The following is a 16031-nucleotide window of genomic DNA, read 5'->3' as shown; positions in this document are numbered from 1 at the left end:
TTTTGATTTGACCATAACCAGTTTGATCAGGGAATGTTCGTCATTTGGCTTTGCCATCTTTAGCTCTGTAATCTAGAAATGTAATGTAAAACTAGGAATCTGATAGAGGTTGCCTATTAGCTTCCCAGTGTAGTCAGAATATTTTGGCAGTTCCTAAAATCTCTATGTCACTGTATGATTTCTGTAGCTTTAGATTTAGCAGTAAGACTGTTTCCACTTCACTGAGTTCTCTTGTCCTCATTGCTTGTTTACTTTTCTGCAGGAGTCAACAGAGAGTTCAAATACCACCATTGAAGATGAAGATGTAAAAGGTAAGCCATAAATAGAAGGTATAACATCTACTTTACACAGGCCGTAGTACAGAAAAGGTAACCAGAAGTCTGAAATGCATTGCAGAGGTCATGATGGGTGTAACGCTAAACAATATTGTTGTTTTCCAAAAATAATTCACACATATCCACCACTTAATAGTCCTGTAATCAATTTTTATAAAATTGTTTCTTACTGTGTCTTTCTGCCTCCTTGTAATGTCCTCTTTAAGCTCCCAAACCTCTCTTTTTCAATTATGTGCACTGTCCCATGCACACTACACATGCCATAGTCCATCTAGGCAGCAAGCAATAGTGGGTGGCTATGTTCCTACATACAGTGGGACCAAGGAGGAGGAATGTAGCCACCCTTTACCAAGAAGTCAGATCACAGCAGCAAAAATGAAAAAATGTGTTTGGAGATTCGGAGGAAGCTAAGAGCAATAGATGGTACATCTAGAGTTATAAATAAATAGATTTTTTTTTACCACAGTTTGGTGTCACTTTAATTTTGTAGAAGGAAAAGCATTTTCAAAACTTTCCTTACTTCCTTAACAATGCATTTATTAAGGACTAAGAAGCATATCTGCATTAATCAGTATGTCAGTGATTATGAGAGTTCTATTTCACTTACTAATTTACTCAGCTGCTAATTTCTGTAAATTGGCAAAATGTCTGAAGGCTTGTTGTGGATTTTATGATGTTTATGCACTGAAGTTGTTATAACTTGCAAGCCTGCTTGTGTTTAATGCCTTATACATGAGAGTTGTAGCCTTGCTTTTAATACTAACTGCTAGCTTTTTATATTAACACAGTTCTAGCTTTATTTCTTACAATTGGACTACGTTGGATCAGCAAACTAACATTATATTGTTAATTTCAGTATTATGTTTTATCAAGCACAAAGTACATGTTCACAAAATGGCATTGGTAATTTTATAAACTTCTGTTCTGATGCCTGTGCCATTTTCCAGCTATTCCAAATAAGCTTTGCTTTTCTGTAGAAAAGTTTTATATTTCTATTTATTATTTCATTTTTTGATGATGTGTCCAGAAAGTCAAAATCATACCATTTCATGCAAATACCGTATTTATCGGCATATAACACGCACATTCATTTGAAGAGGGAAGTTTCAGGAAAAAAACTTAAATTTTAAATAAGGAACTTTGAAGCAAAATAAGGGTCAGTGCCCATCTGCAGCCTCACCATTGCCATCAATGCATCCTGATCAATGCCCACCTGCAGCCTCACAAGTGCCATCAATGCAGCCTTATTAGTCCACATCAATGAAGCCTCACCATTGCCATCAATGCAGCTGCCTTGCCATTGCCTTCAATGCAGCAGCCTTGTCGCCATTGACATCTATTGACTTCCTATTACAGAGGCCACCAAGTAAACAGGAGATTCTCACTGTATGTAATCTGACGGCACTTGTCACGGCACTCGTCCCGCCCCCCACCCCCCCGTTGCCTCCGAGGCAGCTGAAATTGAAGTATTGGTGTATAACGCGCACACTCTATTTGCACCCGATTTTCATGGTGAAAAAGTGAGTGTTATACGCCAATAAATACAGTAATTTATCATATAGAAAAACATATCAGAATTAAAGGTAACTGTTTACTCATCATTCAGTTTAATTGGAGGCAAATTAAACAAAAAGGCAGATAGTTATTTGTTATATAGATATTTCAAAATGCAAAGCAATAGTTCATGCATACATTAATATTCGGTGAAAATTGTTTTGTGGGTTTGTCAGGAATGACAAATCACAGAGTCTAAAATTAGAAGAAAAGCGGTTTAACCTTGAAATGCAAAGGGGGTTCTTTACTGTAAGAGCGGTTAGGATGTGGAATTCCCTTTTGCAGGCTGTGGTTTCAGCGGGGGGGGGGGGGGCGGCATTGATAATTTCAAAAAAATATTAGATAAGCACCTGAACGACCACAACATACAGGGATATACAATGTAATACTGACATAAAATTACACACATACGGTAGGTTGGACTTGTCTTTTTTCAACCTCGCCTACTATGTAACAAAGTATATAAGAAATGTAATCTATTGCAGTCCATGTGCAAGCCTCTGAAGTCTGATCATTTCTTTTCTACAGCTGTTTAGAATGCTTACACATATAACAATAAAAAAAGTTTGTAGTTTTATTTTATCAACTGTCACTTATGGAAAACAAAAAAAGATTAAAGAAGTTTGGTGTGGATCAGTTGGAAAACTCATGGCAGACAGTGATTCTGTAGCCAGAATGTATTGGTCTCTGCTTCTATCTGGAAATATGCAGGTCCCAAGTTACACATTATTTTTCTAGTCCTGTTTGCACTTTGTGCCATACCGTCTAGAGGGCATTTTTTTTTGCAGACCTGAAGAGAAAACAACATTAGCATCTGCTTGATTGTTTCTGTGTCATGAATACCAAACGTCATACAGTGCATCCGGAAAGTATTCACAGTGCTTCACTTTTTCCACATTTTGTTATGTTACAGCCTTATTTCAAAATTTATTACCAGTATCCTATAATGACAAAGTAAAAGAAGTTTTTTTGAAATCTTTGCAAATTTGTTGAGAATGTAATTAGTGCCAAAGGTGCTTCAACAAAGTAGTGAGCAAAGGGTATGAATACTTATGTACATGTGATTTTTTCAGTTTTTTATTTTTAACAAATTTTTTGAGTATGTATAACAAGTCTTTTTGAGTATGATGCTACAAGCTTGGCACACTTATTTTGGGCAGTTTCTCCCATTCTTCTTTGCAGGACTTCTCAATTTCTAACAGGTTGGATGGGGAGCATCGGTGCACAGCCATTTTCAGATCTCTCCAGAGATGTTCAATCGGGTTCAAGTCTGGGCTCTGGCTGGGCCACTCAAGGACATTCACAGAGTTGTCCCATAGCCACTGCTTTGTTATCTTGGCTTAGGGTCGTTGTCCTGTTGGAAGATGAACCTTCGCCCAGTCTGAGGTCCAAAGCACTCTGGAGCAGGTTTTCATTAAGGATGTCTCTGTACATTTCTGCATTCATCTTTCCCTTGATCCTGACTAGTCTCCCAGTTCCTGCCTCTGAAATACATTCCCACAGCATGATGCTGTCACCACCATGCTTCACTGTAGAGATGGTATTGGTCTGGTGATGAGTGGTGCCTGGTATCCTCTAGACATGGCGCTTGACATTCAGGCCAAAGTGTTCAATATTTGTTTCATCAGACCAGAGAATTTTATTTCTCATGGTCTGAGAGTCCTTCAGGTGCCTTTTGGCAAACTCCAGATGGGCTGTCATGTGCCTTTTACTGAGGAGTGGCTTCTGTCTGGCACTCTCTACCATACAGGCATGATTGGTGGAGTGCTGCAGAGATGGTTGTTCTTCTGGAAGATTCTCCGCTCCACAGAGAGACGCTGGAGCTCTGTCAGATTGACCTTCAGTTTCTTGGTCACCTCCATGACTAAGACCGTTCTCTCCTGCTTGCTCAATTGGGCCAGGGGGCCCACTCTAGGAAAAGTCCTGGTCGTTCCAAACTTCTTCCATTTACAGATGTGCTCATTGGGACCTTCAATGCTGCAGAGATTTTTATGTACCCTTCCCTAGATCTGTGTCTCAATACAATCCTTTTTCGGAGGTCTGCAGACAATTCCTTGGACTTTATGGCTTGGTTTGTACTCTGACATGCACTCTTAACTGTGGGAACTTATATAGACAGGTGTGTGTCTTTCCAAATCATGTCCAATCAACTGAATTTACCACATGTGGACTCCAATCAAGTTGTATAAACATCTCATGAATAATCAGTGGAAACAGGATGCACCTGAGCTCAAATTTGAGTGTCATGGCAAAGGCTGTAAATACGTATATACATGTGATTTTTTATTTTTAATAAATTTGCAAAGATTTCAAACAAACTTCTTTCACATTGTCATAAGGGGGTATTGTTTGTAGAATTTTGAGGAAAATAATGAATTTAATCAATTTTGGAATAAGGCTGCAGCATGACAAAATGTGGAAAAAGTGAAGCGAATACTTTCCAAATGCACTGTATATGATATTTTCTTTACCACAGTACACTTAAGCAATTACTGGAGAAAAATGTTCCAAATTGCTAGAAGAAGACAATAAATGCTTAGCTAATCACCCCCAATTCCATCTGATTTCTGGAAGACCAGTTGTGAAAAGTAGAGTGCGCAACCAGCAAAATGTGATGCCTTCCTTTATCTTCAGTTTTGGTCTGCACACATATTGCTATCTACACTGTAAATGCAGACAGATTAAATGTAATCAAATCAGTGGTTACTCAGGCTTGGTTCTGTGCTGACAGTTCATAAAACACAGAAAAAGACAAGGTAGAGAGGTAAGAGATTATATTTGCATAGCTGCTTTCCCCTTATATATATTAAAAAGGCTTACATGTTTTACAGTACAGGTGTCCTTAAAGTAGAAAAACAAGAACGCAAAGGCATGTGTTATTTGTACCTTGCATCTATAGTCTGTCACCCCATCTCAACTTTTTTTTCTTTTAATTAATTTCCATTAAGTTTCAATATGTGCAGTAAGACTGTGGGTTTATTATCTGCTACTCTGTAGCAATTATACCCACTGCCTCTTTTAATATGAAAATCTAACAAAGCCATCTAATTTAAAGTACTTAATACTTCCACTATTTAAAAAATGTAGGTGCATTATGTTCTTTACTTGTGCTTACTCTTCCATAGATTCCAAGATCTCCTTATACCTACCAAAGCAAGGCAGTAATTACTTTAAAAGCAATTTTAATAATTGTAATGTGAACTGAAGTTAAACAAGTTCATAAGAAAGTAGAGGTAAACAAGCGCAATATTAACTCAATCATACAGTCCCATATCATCAATCCTGTTCTTCTTTTACATAGTTCTTTTAATTTCTCACCAATTCGTGTGACCCTTAATTCATGTGAGGGCCAAATAAAGCTTTTTATTGCAATCCAGGTGTCTGTGTTTTCTTCTTTTATACTATCAAAAAAAGGAGAGAAACAAAACCATATAATGTAGTATATTTTGTTTTTCTCCATTTTCGGTGTTCCATTATATGTTTTTGTTTTCTTAATTTTTTTTTTTTTTATGTAACTTCTGGAGGGGAAGAAAGAAAACATGGACACCTGGATTGTGATAAAAAGCTTTATTTTTTCCTTGCATGCATTAAAGGTAACAAGGTTCAGTGAGAATTTTAGAGAACTTTGTAAAGGAAGACTAGGACTGATGATATGGGACTGTATTATTGATTTAATATTGAAGCGCTGGTTTACCTATTCTTACTGTTAGCATAACCACCCGGGGTGGGCTGAGTAGTTCCAGCTGCTGGGGTAATTGTATAGTTTTACCTTGGAGCTGAATATCAATCTAATATATAGTAATTTCATTTAACAAAATGCAATTTTTAAAAACTAAATCTAAGATGAATCTACCAAATTCTGCATCCTACAGCATATTTGAAAAACTCATTCCATTGCCTAGTTTTTACAATTTTTATAAAAGTCCTTAAAACAAAAACTTTTTTTTAAAAGAATAGAGGAATTTTGGTCAATTTTTATTAAATTACTTATGTAACCTTTTAAATTGGTTGTTTTTATAACTTGGACACAATTCTTATTGTACGAGTAAGCATTTAATACTAGGTGATTCCTTTTTGCAGTGTATGAAGGTCATACTTGTAAGAAAGTGTAGCACTAGCTCTGAACTTGTTGACAATTCTGACAGACTGAAGAACCAGGTCAGCTATGTGTAACCTACTGTAAATCCATCAGAAAGGGCTCACTCATAGCAAAGCACTCATTAGCACACGCAGTGCTGGTGTGCATTTTAATTTGCGCTTCCGTGCAGGTTGCTCCAACACACATTGCAGTTCATTTTTATAAATTTACTTCAGTGTTATTACTCTGCACTGCAGTGCAAAAATGCCACATTGTTGTGTGAAGTGAAATCTTAGTACAGGGGGCTATTTGCCTTGTCCTTCGGATGGGAATGACTTGAGCTCACCTTCCACACTTGCTAGTTACAAAGAGGAAATTATTAAATATTTATATGCACAATTTTTTATATTTACATATCGTAAATACATTTTAGATTCTAAATATATCATGTAAAGAAGTTAATGAAAAAACACATTGTACATTGTTTTTAACGTGCATCTATACTCTAGAAGAAAATATATTTGTTTACCAGACATAGATGCAGTGGCTTCATTTGTTTTATTTTAAGGGTTTCATTTTGGTTTTCACTTGGTATTCTTGCAAATAACATGTCTTGCCATAGGGTGCCAACACTCATTAACTGTCTGTGAATAATGCAGTGTTGTCACCCTAGTACAGGAATTGTGTTAGGACTACAGAACTTCTCCTTGCCTCCTCTCCTCTTCTCCATAACATGAAGGGGGTAGGGAGTGGTCTGTAGTTCACAAAGTGAGCTGGGAACCTTTCCTATAAGCAACAGTAAACAGGGGCAGAGAGCATTTATGGCAGGATCAACAAGTATTTTATTGTGGTTATCAAACAGATATATCAAAATGCTCATTGGTATATTTACCAGACCAGAGAGAGCAAATAAGAAGTTCAGTGTAGGGTTTACATATACTGTAATGGTAACCTATTGTGCAAGAAATACGTAAGCTTTCCTCTTGTACCAACTGGTCCTAATTTACGTGATGCATATTTGTTCTAAGTCAGTGACGATAAGGCACCTTTCACACATGTGGACCGTTTTGGCCGTTTTTCATCCACCCATCCGTTGATGGTTGAAAAACGGACACCAATGCATCTCTATGGAAAAAACAGATGTAAATTAGTGATCATCCATTTACATCCGCTTCTGCAAACATCCGTTTTTTGGAACAGTTCAAACTGATGACAAACTGATGTAAACTTCATCTGTTTTTTCTTTGAAAAAACTTGACTGAACTGATGAAACAAACAATCCACATGTGTGGAAGGGGCCTAAGTATTGAGGCCTGAGGCAGCCAAGCAAATAGAATTTTTAAAATCCATATATTTCTGATATGATGGGAAAGAGTGGCACACCAAATGAAGATATTTGATACAAAGTGCAGAAACTCACCACTAGTAGCCAAACCATCCAATAACATCTGGTCCCAATGAATGGGTCATTGCCTCCAAAAGCTTGTTCTGCATAAATCTCCAGTTAATAAGGAGACCCCCTGCCTCCAGCCCAAGAAAAGCCTACATATTTTTCTCATGACAATTTTGTTAAATAAAAAACATCCCAATAAGTGTTTCTAGAAAAATATATAGGAAGTGCTAAAACAGATGCTGTTTACACAGAACTAGTACGCTGCTCTTAGAACTATTATTATCCCCTTCAGCAAAAAGTGGGCATATCTGACTTCTGCTTCACACAAACATTTATACTAGTTATTTACAAGGATGCAGATATGTAACTGTGAAGCAAAGTAAAAATCCTTTGGTAGATGGATCACTTCTCAACTTTGCCTATATGCCATCTACCTCACATGAAATCTGCGTTACAATTATGATTTTTAAACCCTGGTCGCACACTGCTGGCACCATTCAGGCAAGAAAACAAAATATTTCCAACAGCACTGAAAAACTAATTACACATTCCATTTTTCATACTACTTCAGTTTCAGTTAATTTAGGATATTCTGTCTGTTTTAGGTGAACATTTTTTTTTGAACCTCTATTTCCTGGCATCTCAATTCTGCCACTTAGCCTGAACTCAGGACAAGTTAATTTATATGGACTTTTAACATTTTTCTGTCTAATATTACGTCATATGACGCCCGCCCAGGATGGGAGAGTGTTCCTGCCGGTGTCATTTTACTATGGCCCGGTATGGAAGTGGTTAGGGCTCCATGCACACTAGCATTTTTTTGTTTGTTCTTTTTTTAAGCTAGAAAATGCTGGTAATAGCTTTTTGTAGTAGCTTTTTTGAAGCATTTAGGAGCGTTAGCCTTTTATTAGCATTTTGCTGTTCTTTATAAAAAACAAGGAAAAAAAGCTCAAAAAACGCTATTAGTAGAATTTAGCAGCGTTTTGGAGCTCCAGAAAATTCTACAAAATCATATTTTTTTTCTTAGTGATGCCGAAGCTCAAAAAACGCTAAATAGCCAAAAGCAGTGTTCATGGATACATAGGGTAACACTATTTAGCTTCTAGGAGCAGAAAAAAATGCTAAAATGCTAGTGTGCATGGATCCTTAGTGACTGTACAGCTGCCAGAGAACTTCAGCATATACAGTAAGGTGCCCCTGCAACCTGGGCATGAAGCAGGATACATGAGTGACATTAGGGGTTTAATAGATTTCTGATATCCCCTTAAAGTAGAGCTATCCTAAAAATGCTTTAGATTTTATTTAACTACCCAGGGGACCAAGTGCACTTGGTCCTATTTTGATTTGTGGCAGTATTTGTCCTTAAAGCGGTTGTATACCCCTTTAGCACATTTTTACCTACAAGGCTTACCTGTAGGTAAAATTAATATCTCCTAAACCTGTACAGTTTAGGAGATATTCACCTTGCATGCAGCCGCTGACGTCAGCCGTTGACGTGACCTCTGAAGGTCCAGTGGATGCTCCTGGAAAAACAGAGCTCCTTGCCGGAAATTAGACTCCTGCGTGCAAGTGATGTCATCGCGGCTCCGGCCACTCACAGTGCCAGCCACTAACCCGGAAAAAATGCTGAGGAGAAAAGGTCAGCTCTCTCGGCAGTGACCGGGATGCAATGCTGACTCTTTGTTCTAAGGTAAGTACTTCATAATGAGCTAGTATGCGGTGCATACTAGCTCATTATGTCTTTGCCTTACAGTTTTTTTTTGTTTTTTTTGTATTTTTTTTTGTGGGTATACAACCGCTTTGAAATGCACTTCTGTATGCTGGCTGTAGCTCCCACCTCTTTTGAAGCCTAAACTATGTGCATTCCTGTGGGGGGAGGTACAGCCAGTACAGAACTCCTCCTACTCTCTAGGCTGAATGATCTGTCACTATCATGAATAAACAATCAGCACTGAAGCTGTGGTTCTATGCATCTGCCAATTCCCTGTATGAAGTTAAAGTAATGGCATATACGTATAAATGGCTGCAGCTCTGAATGATCTTTTTACTGTTATGAATGAACAAGCAGTGCTGATCATTTATTCATAACAGTGATAAATCACTTAGCACTGTGGCTCTGTGTATCTATTAGCAACTTGATTTTACACATACAAGCTGACCACACAGCTTTGCAGCACTGTGTGAGCTTTCCCTTTTATAATTGAACATGTAAAAGTGAAAGATCACTCAGAGCTGAAGCTGCAAAAATAAAATGTGAATGTAAGAATAAACAAAAAAAAAAAGCAAGAAAAGAATAGTAAAAGGAAAGAGTTAATTATGGCTGATTAGGATAAAGTGTTAATAAGGACCTAAATAGAGATGATTTTATTTTTAAAATATTTTATTTTTTATTTGTTAGGTTGCCTTAACTGCTGTGCAGATCACATGGGATGTCTGTGTGATGCGAATTCAGCCATACAAATTGTATGGCTGAATTCACATCGCATTCAAACCAAAATCATGCATGACCCTTTTTTTCCGCACCAGAATCAGATCGCATTTTGTTGTTTACACTCATGCAATCTGATTCCTGTCCGAATTCACAGTTCGCACTGCGATATGCGGACCGATCTGGGGGTGTCATTAACTTTCTATTGACACTCCCAGCGGTTCGCATAGGGCAGTGTGAAATGCCTGCGAGTTCTACGCGATGCAGGTACCAGCACTGGAATTGCGCTGGTGTGAACTCAGCACTAACTGTCATATGCAGATCCAAGCTGACCTATTTGAATTTTAAATGAATGAGACTATGTACATACAAAAGTAACAATGTTACTTTGTTCTGAATAGTTTTTAACACTATATCAAACGCAGACGGTCCATTTTTTGACAGCTGTAATAGCAATGTGTATAAACAGCAACTGTTCATGCTGACTGCAGGAAAGATTACTTTGGTTTAACTTTCAATAATATAGCATGGGATTAGCACTGACATCTGAACAGAAGGTTTGTTACTTTGTTAATCTTTCTGTCTATGCATTTTAATTCTGCTTGTCATGTTCTTGTTTCATACCTTTGTTTTGTCTTTCATATCATTTGTTCTTTTTCCTTTTAATTCTTGCATGCCTAAAGTACAGACTACACAGTGGAGGGTAGCAGGAAGAGCTTCTTTTCAGCTAATCAGTCTTCCCGCTGCTGCTCCTCCTCTTCTTTGTCTACTGTTCCTTCCTCTTCATCATCTTGCTGGTCGCCATCCTTAGAATGCCCAAGTGGCCGCACCTGCTGCCAGTACCTGCTGAAGATTCTGGTTTCTCTGTACATCTTCATTTTCATTTGTTCATATGTTGTGTTTCTTTCCATCAATTCAGCGGCAAAGTGCACAGAAAACACAAACTCAAAGAGTCACTCGAATGAATCTGAGCCTTTTCAGGGCAACCTTTCATCTGTGCAGTGTAAGTTAAGGAGACAGGAATGTAAGCTGCACTTTGAACGATGCAAAAGACTAAAGTGCTTTACAAGTTGTTGTCTAGGTAGAGATTAAAATAAGTGTACAATGTCAACCTCTAAATGTGATAAATAAAGCCTCATTCCACGTTTTAGCAAACGGACCTGGATCAAGCTCAGCTAATTACCCGTACTGTCTTCCGGCAGCAGAACTGGGACTTCCTGTTCCACTCCTGGAACAGAATTGAATTAGGTTGAGTGCTGCTCAGTCATTCACAGGAAGTTTTATATTGTCTAAATGAACACAAGGCTGAGGTGGAGAGGTGTGTGTCACAATCTCCACTTCAGCCAGTTAGAGTAAGCTTTGTATGTGTCACAATCTCCACTTTAGCCAGTTAGAGTAAGCTTTGTATTCATTCATAAAATACAAAGCTTCCTGTAAATGTCTGAGCAGTGCTTAGCCAGACTCTGCTTGTTCCAGGAGTGAGACAGATAGCCTACATTCAATTGCTGGGACACAGTGCTTTACAGCATATGTAGCTGATGCTACATACAGCCGTTGCATGTGTTCATGTAGGACATAGTCCATTTGGACCAGCTTGGTCCAAACAAACTATTTAAAGTACTCTAAATTATGGAGTTAGGCTTTAAGAAATGAGCAGAGTTTTGCAAAAATACCATGCTACTGACTTTAATGAGGAAATCTTCTGATATACTCCTGGAATTGAGTTGATAGAGCTTATCATGAATGTGGTTTTTATAGAGCTTTAAAAGTCGCAAGCCTTAGGCCTAAACATTGTGTACATCTCCTTCCTTGGGTATAGTTCCCATTTAAATCTTCATTCTACTCAAAAACGTTAAAGGGAGAGCATATTCTTAACCAAAAGTGAAAGGTTAGTAAAGGCACTAAAGGTTTTGTTCACACCTATGCATTGTGATAATCCACTCATTACAACAACACATGGAAATGCAACATACACTCATTAATGCATTGTGGTGCTATTAATTTTTAATGACACCCTAACAAACATGCAGTGCAGCATACCGCAACACATACAGAAGTAGCACATTACCATGTTTTTAAGTGTGCTGCATTGCCAAAAATTGTGCAGGTTCAATTTCAAACATTCATACATTCAAACAAATGGGCTGTCTTAAACTGGTTGTAAAGCCACTATATTTTGATGATACAATCCCCTCTGTTAAATAAGAACATGTGCCCCACTGCATGTGTTTTATTAAAAAAAATACCGATTTCTACCTGATTTTAGAGCGCCCCTTGGCACTCACATGACTGCTCGCCGCTATCCTCCCCTTCTCCCAGCTGACATCAGTGGGAGTTCTTGTCAGCCTAGGAGAGGAGAGCAGTCACGTGAGCGCCAAGAGGCGCTATGAAATCAGGTAGAAATAGGCATTTTTTTTATGAAACACATGTAGTGGTGCACATGTGCTTATTTAACAGAGGGGATTGTATCATCATAATATAGTTTTTTTAGCAGCAGAAGGGGAGGGAAGGGGCAGGCACTGTCACGAGCAGACAGGCGGGGGGGTTGGGGAGAAGGACTGAGGAGAGCTGCAGATAGCTGTCAGGGCCCAGTAGCCAGGTCAGTTTACAGAGGGGAGGGCAGAACCAGGCAGGATCAGCCAGATATTTTAGGTTATATGGGGGCCAAATGGCACAGCACAAGCACTGTGCTGTATAACATGCTTTAAAGGGACAGGATCCATTTTTTTATTTTATTTTTAGGGTAACAAACACTTTAAAACTATACACTCGGTCAATCACTTTACAGAGGACAATGAATGACGGTTTGCAGGCATTCAGGAGCCAATTCTGCTGCCTTCTGATGCCTGCTTTGTTTGTGTTTGTTTTTTGGCATATTTTGTTTTTGTACTGCCAAAAGGCAAAGATCATGGCACAATTGCAAGGCAAGTGCATGGCTCACAATTTCGGCGCAGTCCTATTCACTTACATGACTTGACAGGTGGTGCTACTTTTTAAACTCTGAATGTTACATTTAAATTGCCACACTGTAATGAAAAACCTTGCAGCCATAGCACTTTGTACTCTACCCGGGGGCACCGTGTCTGCTTGTAAGTGGTCAGTTGGGGGCAGTAAAAATACAGATCATCTGCCTGTTTTTAATGCCATCTGGCTGCCTGTATGAAGGGAGCTTAAAAGCTTTAGTGTAAATAGTCTGGGCAAATGTGCACATTAAGTTCCCAGGTCTGCACACCTTCCATGGCTGCCACAAGGCACCCCTACTCCACGGTGGATTTTTCATCTATTTCATAGTATAGAGATTGCAACAGAAGGAGTTGTAAAATCTTTTAACAGCAGGAAGAGTGAGACTTCAACGTTGGTAGCAAAAGAACCAATAAGTATGTTGGTGACGTATTACTAGTCGAATCCCTAAGTGATATAAGAAGCTAATTTGTGACTAAACCCATGAAACGCTTATTATTGAAATATTGGTCCTTTAAAAATGTTAGGAACTATACATTATGATCAGTTGATTTTAGTATAATTTATATTATTCTGGGAAAAGCATTTCCCTGTGGTAATTGTCTAGCTAACTATAATGTAAATGCTTACACAATTACTGAATGTAAAATTGGCTGACCGCATGTATAGAGCTGAAATGTGCGCATTACATTGAAAGTATATCTTTTGCTGCAAATAATTTATACTAAAATATTTTTCTTTTGAAACTTTACTAAAGCTAAACATATGTGTGAATATTCATACGAAGGTTTGTATGAACATTTGTACAAAAATTCTCAGCATATTAGATGAATTTGGGAATGTCATGCAAAAGTAATTTAAAATGTGGTGTCACAAGCTGTGTAAAGCATAAAGCAAAATTTAGTGAAGGTTCTATTGGACTTTAAAATAATATGCATAAAAAAAAAAAATATATATAACACACACATACAGCGGGTAAAATAAGTATTGAACATGTCACCTAAGTTTTCTAAGTACTGTATATATTTCTAAAGGTGCTATTGCCATGAAATTGTCACTACATGTCGGTGACAACCCATGCAATCCATACATACAAAGAAACCAAAATAAAGAAAACTAAATAAATTCAGAAATGAAGTTATATGTAATAAAATGGAATGACACAGGAAAAAAGTATTGAACACGCTAACTCAAATTTATTTATTACTTCGTACAAAATCCTTTGTTGGTAATAACAGCTTCAAGACGCCTCCTGTATGGAAAAACTAGTCTGCATTGCTCAGGTGGGATTTTGGCCCATTCTTCCATACAAACAGTCTACAAATCTTGAAGGTTCCGTGGGCCCCTTTTTATGAACTCTGATCTTTAGTTCTTTTAATAGACTTTTTATTGGATTCAAGCCAGGTGATTGGTTGGGCCATTCTAGCAGTATTATTTTCTTTTTTTGAAACTAATTGAGAGTTTCCTTGGCTTTGTGTTTGGGATTGTTGTTTTGCTGAAATGTCCACCCTTGTTTTATCTTCATCATCCTGGTAGATGACAGAAGATTTTTATCAAGAATGTCTTGGTACATTTTTTCTTTCATCCTGCCTTCAACGATATGAAGTTTGCCAGTACAGTATGCTGAAAAACAGCCCCATACCATGCTGTTCCCACCTCCAAACTTCACAGTTGGTATGGTGTTTTTTGGTGAAGTGCCATTTGACCTCCAAAGAGTTACATTTTGGTCTCAAGTGACCAGACTATATTCTCCCAGTATTTCACAGGCTTGTCTAAATGTTTTGCAGTAAACGTTAAACGAGCTTCAACATGCTTTTTCTTCAGCAATGGAGTTTTGCTTGGTGAGCATGCATACAGGCTATAGCGGTTGAGTGCATTACTTATTGTTTTCTTTGAAACAATTGTACCTGCTAATTCCAGGTCTTTCTGAAGCTCTCCAAGTGATCCTTGGCTCTTGGACAACTCTTCTGATGATTCTGTTCACTCCTCTGTCAGTAATCTTGCGAGGAGCACCTGGTCATGGCCGGTTTTATGGTGCAATTATGTTCTTTCCACATCTGGATTATAGCCCCAACAGTGCTCACTGGAACATGCAGAAGTTTAGAAATCCTTCTGTAACCAGTGCCATCAGTATGTTTTGCAACAACAAGGATGCAAGAGTTTTGAGAGCTCTTTGCTTTTACCCATCATGAAATGTTTCTTGTGTGACACCTTGTTAATGAGACCCCTTTTTATAGGCCATCAGTTGAGACTGAACCAGCTGATAATAGTTGGCACTGACAAGGGGCAGGATTACTTTCTAATTACTGATAGATTTCAGCTGGTGTCTTGGCTTTCATTGCCTTTTTTGCACCCTCATTTCTTCAATCCTTTTCCCCTGTGCCGTTCCATGTTATTATACATAACTTAATTTCTGAACTTATTTGTTTTGGTTTCTTTGTATAGGTTGTTTACCGACCTGTGGCAAACATTTCAGGTCAATAGCACCTTTACAAATATATTTACCTAGAAAAATGGTGATGTGTTCAAAACTTATTTTACCCACTGTATGTGTATATATATATCTATAGATATAGATATATATTTAACTACTTCCCATCTGGACCAAATTCTGGCACTTCGCTCCTACATGTAAAAATCATAATTTTCTTTCTAGAAAGTTACTCAGAACCCCCAAACATTATATATGTTTTTCTAGCAAAGACCCTAGGGAATGGCGGTCATCACAAGATATTTGCTCAGCGATGTTTCAAACGCGTTTTTAGATGCCTAACATGTCACACTTTAAAATTGCACACAATCATGGAATGGCGCCAAACTTCGGTACTTAAAATCCTCCATAGGTGATGCTTTAAAATGTTTTACTGGTTACATGTTCAGAGTTACAGAGGAGGTCTTGGGCTAGAACTATTTTTGCTGTAACGCACGCGGTGATACCTCACATGTGTGATTTAAACTCCGTTTACATATGTGCTGAGGACGGAATGTCTTTTAAATTTTGTGGATTTGGAAGGGAAGTGTGGAGCACAATGGAAACACTATATCTAGAGGAAGAGATGAGACAAGTGGGGGAGGGAGCACTATTGGTGTAGGGGGGGAGAAATAGGGGAAGGGGGAAGGAAATGTTTAAATTTTATTGGGAATTTTTTTTTTTTGTGTTTGAAAGGGGGAAGAATTGTTAATTGATTAAGATAAAATGTATTTATTTGCATAAACTCGAATATTGTAGATTTAACGTATGAAGCAATGTATGTATTGGAAAATAAATACAAATTTGATAAT

The 16031-nt window shown here is 38.0% G+C and overlaps 1 protein-coding gene across 10 annotated transcripts in view; it reads left to right on the top strand.

The window, feature by feature from the left end:
- Positions 1–16031, top strand: part of CAMK2D (calcium/calmodulin dependent protein kinase II delta) — a 381486-nt gene that overhangs the window by 336994 nt on the left and 28461 nt on the right. For all 10 annotated transcript variants that reach the window (XM_073603037.1, XM_073603064.1, XM_073603019.1 and 7 more), the window contains one exon: positions 263–311. In XM_073603037.1, the coding sequence (XP_073459138.1) occupies positions 263–311 (49 nt within the window). The remainder of the gene's footprint in view (positions 1–262; positions 312–16031) is intronic.

This window comes from Aquarana catesbeiana, linkage group LG01 (genome assembly GCF_042186555.1).
Source record: "Aquarana catesbeiana isolate 2022-GZ linkage group LG01, ASM4218655v1, whole genome shotgun sequence".
NCBI classification, from domain to species: domain Eukaryota; kingdom Metazoa; phylum Chordata; class Amphibia; order Anura; family Ranidae; genus Aquarana; species Aquarana catesbeiana.
The sequence above is the reverse complement of the archived record's forward strand: the minus strand, read 5'-3'. Positions and strand labels throughout refer to the sequence as shown.